General features: G+C 48.1%; 1 protein-coding gene across 1 annotated transcript in view; it reads right to left on the bottom strand.

The window, feature by feature from the left end:
- The window catches only part of LOC308103084 (uncharacterized protein), a gene marked incomplete at its 3' end in the record, with an annotated part of 45741 nt that overhangs the window by 21999 nt on the left and 9205 nt on the right, over window positions 1-14537 (bottom strand). The window contains exons 2-5 of the mRNA XM_080452933.1: window positions 12235-12333; window positions 9425-9490; window positions 2049-2156; window positions 1716-1814 (exon numbers count right to left, since the gene is read on the bottom strand). Coding sequence (XP_080309059.1) covers window positions 1716-1814; window positions 2049-2156; window positions 9425-9490; window positions 12235-12314 — 353 coding nt within the window. The 5' untranslated portion in view covers window positions 12315-12333. The remainder of the gene's footprint in view (window positions 1-1715; window positions 1815-2048; window positions 2157-9424; window positions 9491-12234; window positions 12334-14537) is intronic.

Genomic DNA, 14537 nt, shown 5'->3' with positions numbered 1-14537 from the left:
ATTCAAGTCCCACGATAAGTGGAAATTTCCATCTCACCTTATGAACATAACATTGACTAAAACTACCTACAATTGGTTAAAAACAGGATACGAGGCATAGGCTGAAAAGTAAATGTCAAACTGTCTGAACTTTAACTGAACTTTCCCACCTTCCTGTCTGCACCGTATGCATAGTGGTGGTTTTTGCTAGAAAGTTGACATGCACCTCTTAACCCTTGCTGTCTTGGCTCCACGCGTGCCCTAACAGACTTCAGAACACCACGGCAACCACTTAGCACACCTTATGACACTGACGTGCATTTCTAAACTATCCAATCCAAACTCCCTTTTGGGGATATGGCCCCTCACTGGTTTCCTGTAGTATATAGTAGCATTACACATCCTGTTACATTAGAATTCTCCACGATCCTACAGACTTTGGTTTTACTGACTCTGTTGTTCGTGCATGCGAGGCGCCTCCCGATCCTTTCCCTGTGTGGACTAATCGCTCTTGAGCCTTTACGAAGCAAAACCTTTGATACGTTGAGTATTTGATTTGACCTATCTTGCATTATTGGTTCACATACAGTATCTCACAGTGTTGTTCCTGTGTATTGCTGCATTGAAGTTAATAAATATGCTGATCTTGAGCTAAGTTGATCTCTGTTTAATGTCGTGCATGTACCCTCTGGACAAAAGGATAACTGAACAAAGGGCACACTCCCCTTTTGGAGTGTGGCCGTTGACGCATCACTGTTTTAGGCACCCTGACACAGCTCTGGGATGATCCATCACTCAGAGAAGAAGTATGTGGATGTGAGATCATTCCAAAAAACGTCACATCCATCCAGCCTGGCGATGGGATTTTCAGAAAAACAGCTGTAACTCAGTTGCTGTTTTTTGCATTGAAAACCAGCGTTTTCAGCAGGGGGGCCACAGCCCCAAAAAGACGGATCGCGGTTGGAATGTTGTGGTTCCTCTGAATACACAGATGCCTCCGCCTACCCACAGGGACTTTTTTCTTCTTTTTTTTTTGTAACACAATGTCGCTTCCACGGCGTTTCAAATATCATCGGATTAAGGTAATAACGCTGGCAAGGGGATAACAAACGATGTTTAATACCTTGGCAGGTGTTGTGTTAAAGTGCTCATGAATAATGGCTTAGTGCCATAGTTGCTTCTTTGGGGCTTGTTCTCCTAGATGTGGTCGCTCATTTCGCTCACAAAACAAAAAAAAGATGTGGGGTCACTGGAGGTGCGTCTGAGCCTCTGCAGTGACATTAAGGCATCATAGCCTATCTTCATTATTACGTGACACTTTGGCTGAGATGGCCCGCTTGGCCGACCTGGCAAATACTCTGAGGGACCTAATAATTCAGCTCTAAACTCAACTGATAGCCTAGGGAAGAACAAAAAAGGAGCTATACATTGTTTGACATATTCTTTCTTTTTTATATATACGTGTTGACAAATGTTGTCAACACGTATAGGTAGCCATTTTATTTGAGGTTTGTAAGTGATTTTGCATGAAGAATTAAGCATTCTAATGACATACGCAAGCTTTGCTCCGTGGTAAGACAGCCTCGGAGCTGACTTGAGAACGTGCGCACCTCACGCTCAAAACACAGACAAAAAACATGAATGAATCTGACTGCTAGTGTAGGAATTGTCTTAAATGCCGGTAAGATCAAGATATGGTCGTAAATTGCTTAGTGAATCGGGGCCAGTGATCTTACTTTGAGTCTGGTGGTTTGTCTTCATTGCTGGCTGCTGGAGACTCTGTTCCCTCCTCCACTCTCTCCCCAGAGACACTCATCTTCTGGTCTTTAACACATCTATGATGTACAGCAGAGAAGACACACATAAGGCAAACTGTGTCAGTGGAAGGGCTTTGATCAACAACTTTGATCCCTATCAGCCTGTAACATGTAACCTGGCATCCCGTTTGGAGTTTAAGGACATCTATAAGGCAGAGCAGAGCGACAACAGATATAAGCTAGGACACACACACACACACACACACACACACACACACACACACACACACACACACACACAGTTGTTCTGACCTTTCGGTTGCATGTCTTCTTCTCAGTCTCCTTCTTTGTGTTCTTGTTAGTTGTCCAGGAGACAGATTGGAGCTGGGACCCACACCTTCCACCATCACTTCAGCAACACTGTTGAAAGATTCATTTCAATCAAATGTGTGTTTTTATCCATTTAGACTTAACCTTGAAATGCAGTCCCAGTGAAAGATGGATATCATTGTTCAAACAGTGACACAATAATGTCTAGAATGAATCCTCAGGTGTGTTTTCATTCAGAGCTTCACACAGGCAGCTAGGAAGCAGTTCAGGATGTAAGACAAAATTTGAAAACGTTTTATGGTCTACTTTGTTCCCACATTATATACCGCCTAACTAGCAAAATTGGAGATGGACACGGCCCCTACAGTAAGGCTCAACACACAGAGGGGTTGTGTTTAATCTCTGGATATGGTGTTTTAACCATAACTTTTTTGTCTTCATTGCTGGCTGCTGGAGACTCTGTTCCCTCCTTCACTCTGTCCCCAGAGACACTCATCTTCTGGTCTTTAACACATCTATGATGCACACACATGGTGTCCAAACTGACATCTCTTTCTTTTTATCTTCATTATGTTAATATGTATATTTTAAGTTATTTGCTTTAAAAAAGGTTAGTGGACAGTAGCATGAATGATCTGTCATGCAGTTCTATTTCGTCCCTGCTAACCACCAGAGGCGGTGCTTAAAGCACTGAATGGTTCCCTTCGCGCATGCGCAGTTCGAGTACGTATACCAACGTCGTCACTTGTGACCCCGGGATGAACCAGAAGAGGCTATATCTTCCGGTGTCACCAGGGGGTCAGTCCCTTTTTTCTTCTCGCGCGCAGGTTGTAAGAGATCTGCACTAAGCCATATTACAAACCTACCTTATCGTTTGTAAAAAAAGAGGTCGCTGGTAGTTCTGTGACCATATAGGTCGGAGTAGCGTTATTTCGCCCTCTAAGAACTGCGACTTCTCTCCCCCTGAGCTGGGTGAAGCTCACACGGACGCTGTTGGCGTCCGTCGCTCCACCGGCAGGGACGGCTCTAAGATCCCTCGCCTCCGGACAAGGTAGGTTGCTGCTAGACTGAGATTGAAAGTTTTGTATTATAGATCAGCCTCTGTTGGTAAAGGTCGCGTGCGCGCCTCCTCCCTCCTGCATCTGGTTGCACGTTGCTAACGGTAGCGTGAGCGCTCCGGTTAGCATCCGTTAGCATAGGAGCGGCTAGCTGCCTGTTGATAGTCTTACGCTGCTCGAAGGAGCCAATAACTTGTTTTGGTTAGCATCCGCTAGTGACGGCAAGCGTTAGCGCTGCCTGCTGCAAGCACGGTGTAGCTTTAGCGCTTTTTGCGTACATCAGTGCCTTTTGTTTATGTTAAACTAATGTAGTGAGCTGCGGTGTTCGGCCCAGCGACGTTTTTGTTTGGATTAGCCCTTGCGATAGCAAGCTGGCTACCTGCCCACGGCACGGCATAATTTAGCACCATTTGTTGATACTAGTGTGTTTTTCTTTTGCGGCTGTTTTGATTAGCCCCTGCTATAGCAAGCTTGACGCTGCCTGCCTAAGGCACGGCATAATTTAACGCTATTCTTTTTACTAGCGTTACTTTTGTTTTTTTCTGCAGCTTCTTTGATCAGCCCCTGCTATATAGTATATGTAGATTACATCAGCTCTCAAGCTTTGCTCAGAAGCTGGTTTTTGTCTCTATTTATTAATATTCATTGCCAGTTGCGTTAGCGCTCTGGTCACCTGAACTCGCTATCACTAGCCTCTGCTGGTACAGGCAGCGTAAGTGCTCCCTCCCCCCAGCTTACGGTCTCTCTCGGCATAATTTAACGCTATTCTTTTTACTAGCGTTACTTTTGTTTTTTTCTGCAGCTTCTTTGATCAGCCCATGCTATAGTATATGTAGATTACATCAGCTCTCAAGCTTTGCTCAGAAGCAGTTTTTTGTCTTTATTTATTAATATTCATTGCCAGTTGCGTTAGCGCTCTGGTCACCTGAACTCGCTATCACTAGCCTCTGCTGGTACAGGCAGCGTAAGCGCTCCCTCCCCCCAGCTTACGGTCTCTCTCCTAGCAGCCAGCGGCGTCCGCGCTCTGGACTATGGATGACTCCCATTATTGTGCTTTCTGTGAGGCTCCACTCCAGCCAGATGATGGACACGATCTTTGCCCCGGGTGCCTGGGCCCCGAACATCTGAGGGAGGCACTGGACGGCGACGCCTGCATGAATTGCAGCTACATGCCTCGGGCAGCGAGGGCGGCCAGACTGGCAGAGGTGGAACCGCCACAGGGTGCAGGCGAAGTCCCCCCATCAGGCCAGCCGGCTACAGCCAAGGCTAGGCATTCTAAACGTCGGGCTGAGGCGGCTGCCGCCCCCCCTCCCAAGAGGAGGTCTGACCGCAGTCTGTCATCTGAGATGGAGAAGCTGTCGGCCGAGCTGGCCCACATGAAGTCCATGCTCATGGCCCGCCAGCCCGATCCCCCTTCGGAGGAGGCAGAAGCGCCTACGCCTCCAATGCCACACCTGACCCCAGAAGATGACGCACTTTCTCTGGCGGCATCAGCCACTCACTTCCGTGAGTTTGATGGGGCGGATAGGGGAGACTATGTCTCCCAGGCCTCGGAGCCGGGCTCCCACTCCTCAGCCCAGACCTCACTGAGCGAGACGGAGGACAGTTCCATGCGGGCGGTCTTGCGCATGGCTCTAGAGCAGCAGCGGCTGACCATACCGCAGCAGACGGAGGCAGCCCCTGCAAGCGCCTTCTTTAGGCGCAGGCCAGCCCCCACTTCGTTCGCTGTTCCTCACTCAGGGGACTACATAAGCTACAAGCCTGCTGGAGAGACACGAGGGCCCGCTCCCGTCTCTCGGCTGACGGGCGTACTCTGTCGGCCATGCATGACGCTGCAGCAGTGGGCCTGGACCGTATGCCGGCTATCGAACCTGGCATCGCATCCCTCATCGTCTCCCCCGATGAGGCTCTGCGGCGGGACATTAGATGCCCCAGTACACAGTGCAGGATCACTGATGACCTGCTAACAAGGGCGTATGACACGGGAGCGCGCGCCGGTAGATTGGGCAACTCCCTGTTGCACCTACTGCTGGCCCTCTCAGCATCTCTGCAGGAGGGCAGTGCTAGCGCGGACGCAGACTCCATCGCTTTCTGTGACGCGTCGCTGGAGGCGTTTGGCCTCATGACACAGGAGCTCAGGAGGACGATGTCCACCCTGGTCCAGACTCGGCGCCAGGTCTGGCTCTCTCAGTCGAATCTCACTGAGGCGTCCAGAAGAACCCTCCGCAGTCTCCCAGTGGAGCGCAGGAAGCGCTGGAGCGTACTATTCAGGCCGGGCAGACCAGGCAGCAGCTAGCAGGTCTGGGGCGCACGCCTCCCCCCCAACAGGCCTCCCCCCGGCAGGAGCAGGAGCCTCTCGGCGGCCCCCCGGGGTCGCCTACCACCAGCTCGTCCTAGGGGCCAGCGCTTCCCGCAGCGTCCTACGCAGAGGCAGGGCCGTGATGCCGGAGACACCGGCCCCTCGCCGACATTTCGGGCCCCGGACTCTGGCAGACCCCCACCCAGGGCCTCTAGGGGCCGGGGGGGAAGACGCTGAGCCCACGGGGCCGGCCGTCGGACATTTTTCCCATCAGCAGCTCAGGCGATGGGCCGCTCAAGCTTCGGACCTGTGGGTGGTTACCACCTTAACCCACGGGTACAAGCTTCAGTTCCGACGCCGGCCCCCCACAGCCGGCCGGGTCAAAAGGACCATCATCGGCGACCCGGCAAAGGCCCTCGCACTGGACCAGGAGCTATCTGCCCTCCTGGACAAAGGCGCAATCGAGGCAGTAGACCCCCTGTCACACCCCAGGGGCTTCTACTCAATGTATTTCCTCGTTCCAAAAAATAAACGGCGGATTTCGTCCCGTATTAGACTTAAGGGGACTGAACCAATACCTCAAGGTCATGCCATTTCACATGCTGACCACGGCAGACGTGTTGCAGTCTGTTGCCCACAGGGAGTGGTTTACCTCCATAGATTTGACGGATGCGTACTTCCATGTCCCCATTGCCCGCCAACACCGGCCATTTCTGAGGTTCGCCTACCGGGGCCGCCACTGGCAGTTCCGGGTGCTACCGTTTGGGCTTTCCCTCTCTCCAAGGGTTTTTACCAAGTTTGTGGCAGCGGCACTGGCGCCTTTACAATCTCGAGGAATAAAGATCCTGCCTTATCTGGACGATTGGCTGGTGTGCGCACCATCCCAGGCGCAGGCAGCCGAAGATACAGCACGGCTCCTGTCCCACGTGGCCCGCCTGGGTCTAAAGGTAAATACAGTAAAGAGCTGCCTAACGCCATCCCAGACCACCACATTCATTGGGCTTGCCCTGAATACTACAAACATGACAGCATGTCCGTCCCCCCGCCAGGTGGACGACATCCTGAAGCTCTTGCCTGCGTTCCGGAGAGGCAGACGGCTGCCGCTCCTCATGTTCCTCAGCCTCTTGGGCAGACTTACTTCCGTCGCAGCCGTTGTTCCGCTGGGTCTGCTGTCACTGCGCCCCCTGCAGAGGTGGCTGAACAGCTTTCACCTAGACACCGAGCGTCACAGGCACAGAAAAATATGGGTGTCGAAACAGTGTCTCCTACGCCCATGGAGGGACAGGGCCTACTTATCAAGGGGTGTCCCTATGGGGTCGGTCCCATCCCGCAGGAAGACTGTGGCCACCGACGCCTGCCCCTTGGGCTGGGGCGCGGTGTGGCAGGGCAGAACGGCTTAAGGACGGTGGTCCACGGAAAAACGTGCTGGAGCTGCGACCGGTGCACCTGGCCCTACAGCATTTTCTGCCATTTCTAGGGGGCAGGCACGTCCTGGTACGGTCGGACAACACCTCGACCGTGTACCACATCAACCACCAGGGCGGGACCAAATCCGCTCGGCTGCTACGGGTGTCCACAGACCTCCTTACGTGGGCAGCCCCCCGTCTGACGAGCCTTCGGGCGATGTACTTACCGGTAGAGCAAAACCATGTGGCAGACTTCCTCTCCCACCAAAAGCCTCCACCTGGGGAGTGGCGCCTCCACCCGGAGGTGGTGCACACCATCTGGGGCCGCTTCGGCAGGGCAGGGGTGGACCTCTTCGCCTCAGAGGCGTCGACCCACTGCCCGCGCTGGTTCTCCCTGGCGGAGACGACCAGCCCTCTGGGTCAGGATGCGCTGGCGCACCCTTGGCCGGAGGCGCTGCTATACGCTTTTCCGCCTCTTCCTCTGATACGTCAGATCCTTCAGAGAGTCATGCTGGAGGGTCACACCGTACTGCTGGTGGCCCCCTTCTGGCCAGGGAGGACGTGGTTCTCCCTGCTCCACAAGCTTTGCCGCGCGGCACCATGGCGCCTCCCCGACAGGACAGACCTGCTCTCACAATTAGGAGGTCGGATCCTGTGTCTGGCTACTGGTGGGCCCGAACCGCTGCTGAGCAGCTGTGCAGGGCCTGTCAGGCACACCATCTTAAATGCAAGAGCGCCTTCCACCAGGCTACAATATGACAACAGGTGGAAGCTGTTCTCCGACTGGTGTAGGGGTCGGAACGATGACCCAGTGCACTGCTCCGTGCCTACCATCTTGGAGTTCCTACAGTCCCTCCTGGGTAAGAGCCGATCTCCCTCGACCCTGAAGGTTTATGTGGCAGCCATTTCGAGCCGACACGCTAAAATAGACAATGCCACTGTAGGGAGCCACAGTCTGGTGTCCCTCTTCTTGAGGGGGGCTCAGAGGCTACATCCTCCGAGAGCCCCGAGAGCCCCAGCCTTCCTCCCCAAAGTGCTGTCGACTGCGCACCTCAACCAGCCCATAAGGCTGACCCGGTTCAACCCTCCGCCTGGGCAGAGGTCCGACAGGATGGAGCTGCTGTGCCCAGTCCGGGCCCTGAGGGCCTATATCAGAGCAACCGCCCATACTCGGCGGTCCGAACAGCTGTTCCTCTGTCACGGCGGCCCTAACAGAGGGGGCGCGCTTTCCAAGCAGCGCCTGTCCCACTGGGTTGTGGACACAATCAGCCACGCCTATGGGGCGAGTGGCCGTCCCATCCCACCCGGCATACAGTGCCACTCCACCAGGAGCGTCTCCACGTCGTGGGCCGCCCTGAGAGGGGTACCCTTGGAGGACATCTGTGCCGCTGCCTCATGGGCGGTATACGTCCTCGAACTGCGCATGCGCGAAGGGAACCATTCAGTGCTTTAAGCACCGCCTCTGGCGGTCATTCGGGACTCATAGAACCGTAGTTACATTCGTAACTATCGTTATACAGTGGTTTCTGTCAACTCTGCAATCTTCAAAATCACACAACACTGCTTCATAGAGTACATTTCTGATCAATAATTATCGGACTAACATTAATTTAAAGGTAGGGTAAGTGATATTTTTTGGTTAAAACAAAAAGTATTTTGTTAAAAGGTTAAAGCACTATATTCTGATAGTAATCATTGCTATAGAGTGTTTGTTCAGTAACAGGAGTCTCCCCGTCTCTCCAGCTCTTTAATAAACAGAAAATACATTTTTCGGTAGGTGTCAAAATCTCAGCCAATCAGGAGAAAGTACCCATTTTTAAGCTTCATTTTTATAGTGTTCCAGTTCCAATTTGTTCTGCTCATTTCTTAGTGTCATCACTTCAAATTGCACTTGTTTAATCTATATCCTGATTGAGTTCTCTATCCTGATTGGATAAAATTGGAAATGAAACTGAAACGAAAATGTATTTTGTGTTTAAATTGACTGAGTTTTTCTAGAGCAGTCTGTAGCCTCTGCCAGGGTTTTTAACGATTGTGTTACCTGTTCAGGTAGCCACAGATTTTTTTTCCTCCAGTGTGATTGATCCCCTGATGGTTGCTAATCACTGAGGAGATTCAGGTGTGGTTTCACAAATGTCAACGAGGTCATTGTGACCTCGTTGACATGTGTTGTTTGATGTTTGAAAATAGCTCAAAAAACAGTAGTTTTAAACCAAAAAAACAATGTGAATTGTTTGTCCGTTTGAATTTTAACATTGAAGTGAATGGAGCAGCAAATCTTTGGAAATTGTTATCTCCTTATCCGTTTTGAATATCGAAAAAATGTAAAAACTAAAAAAATAGAGAATCCTTTTAGCTTTTTTCTTTTTTGTTTTAATATTTTGTTTATATTTTTTAAAAGACGTTTATGAACGTCCTTTTGGCAGGCAACAGCTGAATTCTCAAAGACGTTTTTGGCAGTTAAAGAGACAAGGAGACTCCTTTTACTGAACAAACACTCTATAGCAATGAGTACTATCAGAATATAGAGCTATTTAACACTTATTTTAACCAAAGAAAATCACTTACCCAACCTTTAAGTTTACAGTTTCTTACTTTGTCTGGGAGTCTGGTACATTGCTGTGTTCTGGAGACTCTGGTGTCTGTCTCTGGTCGTCACTTCTGGAATCATAACAATCACACAACACTCTGTTTCTGACTCATATATTCCTGATGAAATTAAAGTTAATTTCATCAAAGTTTAAAGTGACTTTACTCTGTCTGAGGGACTGGTTCATTACTGAATGTTTGAGAACTTCTAAACCAGTCACTCTTCTAGTACTCTGTCTACTGACTCATATATTTAGTCATAAGCTTCACAAAATGTTATTTATCTTTTGACTAAAATGTAAAACAATGACACTGCAGTCGACACACAACTCTGGCTTGTAAACAGAGAATATTATGATCCTCTCACACTATGTTCTACGACTTCCAGTAGAAACAGTGGCCCCGATTCATTATGCTGGTCGTAAATATGGGGTAAATAAAGTTTGTAAAGGAAGGCGTATTTTCTGTACTCACAAAATGACGTGCAATTCTCAAAGGGGTTCGTATATCCCTGAAACTTCAACGACACCGTACTAAACAGTGTTGCCATATCCGCTTATTATAAGCGGATTTGGGCTTATTTTTCTGTAAAGTTGCTTGTAAAATTGGTAGTTGTGGGTTGCATTTTTTGGGGCTTGTTTCTGAAGTGTAATTGCTTATTTGGGCTTGCTTCACATTTTTTTATTATTTTAACCGGTGGTTCTCAAATATTTTCATGTCATAGACCCCCAAATTAATATGTAGGCTAATTTGTCCCTATAACCCCCATCTGAAAATGTTTTGTGCCAGCTGGAGCCCCGTACCAGATTTGTGTTGTTTGAATGTTTCAAAAAATTTCCAAATATTCCACATTTTATTTCAAGATTTCTTTAGAAAATAGCAGATCTACAAGCTCACAACGTGTCGCATCGCGAAGCGTTGTGAGCTTGTAGATCAGATATTTTCATTTTTCAATGTATACAGTATCTAATGTCAATGTATACAGTATATAGGTTTAATTAAAGTGCTCATAATGGCTTAGTGTCATAGTTGCTTCTTTGGGGCTTGTTTTCCCAGATGTGGTTGCTAATTTCTCTCACAAAATAAAACAAAAAAAGATGTGACAGCTGTCGGCGTCACATCACCTTGACAGTTAACTTGTACATCTGCTCTGTCTGGAAGCCTTGACAGTTAACTTGTACGTCTGCTCTGTCTGGAAGCCTTGACAGTTAACTTGTACGTCTGCTCTGTCTGGAAGCCTTGACAGTTAACTTGTACGTCTGCTCTGTCTGGAAGCCTTGACAGTTAACCTGTAGATCTACTCTGTCTGGTAGCCTTGACAGTTAACTTGTACATCTGTCTGTCTGGAAGCCTTGACAGTTAACTTGTAGATCTGCTCTGTCTGGAAGCCTTGACAGTTAACTTGTACATCTGTCTGTCTGGAAGCCTTGACAGTTAACTTGTACATCTGTCTGTCTGGAAGCCTTGACAGTTAACTTGTACATCTGCTCTGTCAGGAAGCCTTGACAGTCAACTTGTAGATCTGTCTGTCTGGAAGCTTTGACAGTCAACTTGTACATCTGTCTGTCTGGAAGCCTTGACAGTTAACTTGTACATATGTCTGTCTGGAAGCCTTGACAGTTAACTTGTACATCTGCTCTGTCAGGAAGCCTTGACAGTCAACTTGTAGATCTGTCTGTCTGGAAGCTTTGACAGTCAACTTGTACATCTGTCTGTCTGGAAGCCTTGACAGTTAACTTGTACATATGTCTGTCTGGAAGCCTTGACAGTTAACTTGTACATCTGCTCTGTCAGGAAGCCTTGACAGTCAACTTGTAGATCTGTCTGTCTGGAAGCTTTGACAGTCAACTTGCACATCTGTCTGTCTGGAAGCCTTGACAGTTAACTTGTACATCTGTCTGTCTGGAAGCCTTGACAGTTAACTTGTACATCTGTCTGTCTGGAATCGGGGCTCAGCTGAACGTAATGCTCTCATCATGTGTGATGAGACTAAAGAAGTTTACAGCTAACCCCACCACCAAATAATAGACTATAAACATGGAAAGGATGTTATATAGGCCTTTTCTACTGAACGAGGTAAAAAGATGACGTTGCAATCCAGGGCATAGCTACAAGTGGAACGCTGCTATACGATTATGGACTAGAGCTTATTGATTAATTATTGATTAAATGTATTCATTTTGGATTAAAATATCACTGTCATATGTTGGAATGCGGAATGGATCTATTCTGGACACAGCTTCATCCACTAGTTGACAGATAGTAAGACTTATTGTGTGTGGCGTCCATGTGATCAATATAGCCTACAGTATTATAAATTAATACCGCGCAGACACCGGAGGTGCGTCTGAGCCTCTGCAGTGACATTAAGGCATCATCATAGAATATATTCATTATTATGTGACACTTTGGCTGAGACGGCCCGCTTGGCCGACCTGGCAAATACTCTGAGGGACCTAATAATTCAGCTCTAAATGCAACTGATAGCCTAGGGAAGAAAAAAAAAGAAGCAATACATCGTTTGACATATTCTTTCTTTTTTATATATATGTGTTGACAAATGTTGGGCACATACTATTTTATTTGAGGTTTGTAAGTGATTTTGCATGAAGAATTAAGCATTCTAATGACATACGCAAGCTTTGCTCCGTGGTAAGACAGCCTCGGAGCTGACTTGAGAACGTGCGCACCTCACGCTCAAAACACAGACAAAAAACATGAATGAATCTGACTGCTAGTGTAGGAATTGTCTTAAATGCCGGTAAGATCAAGATATGGTCGTAAATTGCTTAGTGAATCGGGGCCAGTGATCTTACTTTGAGTCTGGTGGTTTGTCTTCATTGCTGGCTGCTGGAGACTCTGTTCCCTCCTCCACTCTCTCCCCAGAGACACTCATCTTCTGGTCTTTAACACATCTATGATGCACAGCAGAGAAGACACACATAAGGCAAACTGTGTCAGTGGAAGGGCTTTGATCAACAACTTTGATCCCTATCATCCTGTAACATGTAACCTGGCATCCCGTTTGGAGTTTAAGGACATCTATAAGGCAGAGCAGAGCGACAACAGATATAAGCTAGGACACACACACACACACACACACACACACACACACACACACACACACACACACACACACACACACACACACACACACACACACACACACACACACACACACACACACACACACACACACAGCTCAACACTTCTGATTTTCTTGTCCTCATGTTCTGTTTTAATTGTGATGTTTGATGTGAGGATTGACATCTGATCATAATTAATACTGCTGTAGTAACGTAGCAGGCAGATTATGTGTTTGTAAGGAAAACAATAACCAAAAGTTAACAGTAATTCACTCCCCATCAGATGCCCAACGAGAGAAGAGAACTACCTGATCTAAGGAAATTACACCTGGAAAATGTCACACTTTCTCCATGAAAAGGTGTGGATTTCCCACTGATTTGACCATGAATTGTCAATAGCAGGTCCTTTAAAATGCTCAAATATCACATCTGTACAATGTCTGACCACCTGCCCACTGTACCAAGACATCACATACTGACCACCTGTCCACTGTACCAAGACATCACATACTGACCACCTGTCCACTGTACCAAGACATCACATACTGACCACCTGTCTACTGTACCAAGACATCACATACTGACCACCTGTCCACTGTACCAAGACATCACATACTGACCACCTGTCCACTGTACCAAGACATCACATACTGACCACCTGTCCACTGTACCAAGACATCACATACTGACCACCTGTCTACTGTACCAAGACATCACATACTGACCACCTGTCCACTGTACCAAGACATCACATACTGACCACCTGTCTACTGTACCAAGACATCACATACTGACCACCTGTCTACTGTACCAAGACATCACATACTGACCACCTGTCTACTGTACCAAGACATCACATACTGACCACCTGTCTACTGTACCAAGACATCACATACTGACCACCTGTCTACTGTACCAAGACATCACATACTGACCACCTGTCTACTGTACCAAGACATCACATACTGACCACCTGTCTACTGTACCAAGACATCACATACTGACCACCTGTCTACTGTACCAAGACATCACATACTGACCACCTGTCCACTGTACCAAGACATCACATACTGACCACCTGTCTACTGTACCAAGACATCACATACTGACCACCTGTCTACTGTACCAAGACATCACATACTGACCACCTGTCCTCTGTACCAAGACATCACATACTGACCACCTGTCCACTGTACCAAGACATCACATACTGACCACCTGTCCTCTGTACCAAGACATCACATACTGACCACCTGTCCACTGTACCAAGACATCACATACTGACCACCTGTCTACTGTACCAAGACATCACATACTGACCACCTGTCTACTGTACCAAGACATCACATACTGACCACCTGTCTACTGTACCAAGACATCACATACTCACCACCTGTCCTCTGTACCAAGACATCACATACTGACCACCTGTCTACTGTACCAAGACATCACATAATGACCACCTGTCCACTGTACCAAGACATCACATACTGACCACCTGTCCACTGTACCAAGACATCACATACTGACCACCTGTCTACTGTACCAAGACATCACATACTGACCACCTGTCTACTGTACCAAGACATCACATACTGACCACCTGTCCTCTGTACCAAGACATCACATACTGACCACCTGTCTACTGTACCAAGACATCACATAATGACCACCTGTCCACTGTACCAAGACATCACATACTGACCACCTGTCTACTGTACCAAGACATCACATACTGACCACCTGTCTACTGTACCAAGACATCACATACTGACCACCTGTCCACTGTACCAAGACATCACATACTGACCACCTGTCTACTGTACCAAGACATTAAGACTCTAGACCAGTCAGTCGATCACACCCAGGGGGTCCCTACATGATTTTAGGGGGTCCCCAGGTGATTAGCTTAATGTGCAACAACGTTTTCTCACTCAACAGTAAACAAACCAACATATAGTACAAGTGTATGTATGGGGATCTGCATATTTATAAAGTTACCATTTAATGACTTTTAAAGGACAACTTCACCC

This window comes from Gymnoscopelus braueri, assembly GCF_963280865.1.
Source record: "Gymnoscopelus braueri genome assembly, chromosome: 16".
Lineage (NCBI taxonomy): Eukaryota > Metazoa > Chordata > Actinopteri > Myctophiformes > Myctophidae > Gymnoscopelus > Gymnoscopelus braueri.
This window is presented reverse-complemented; position numbering and strand designations above follow the sequence as displayed.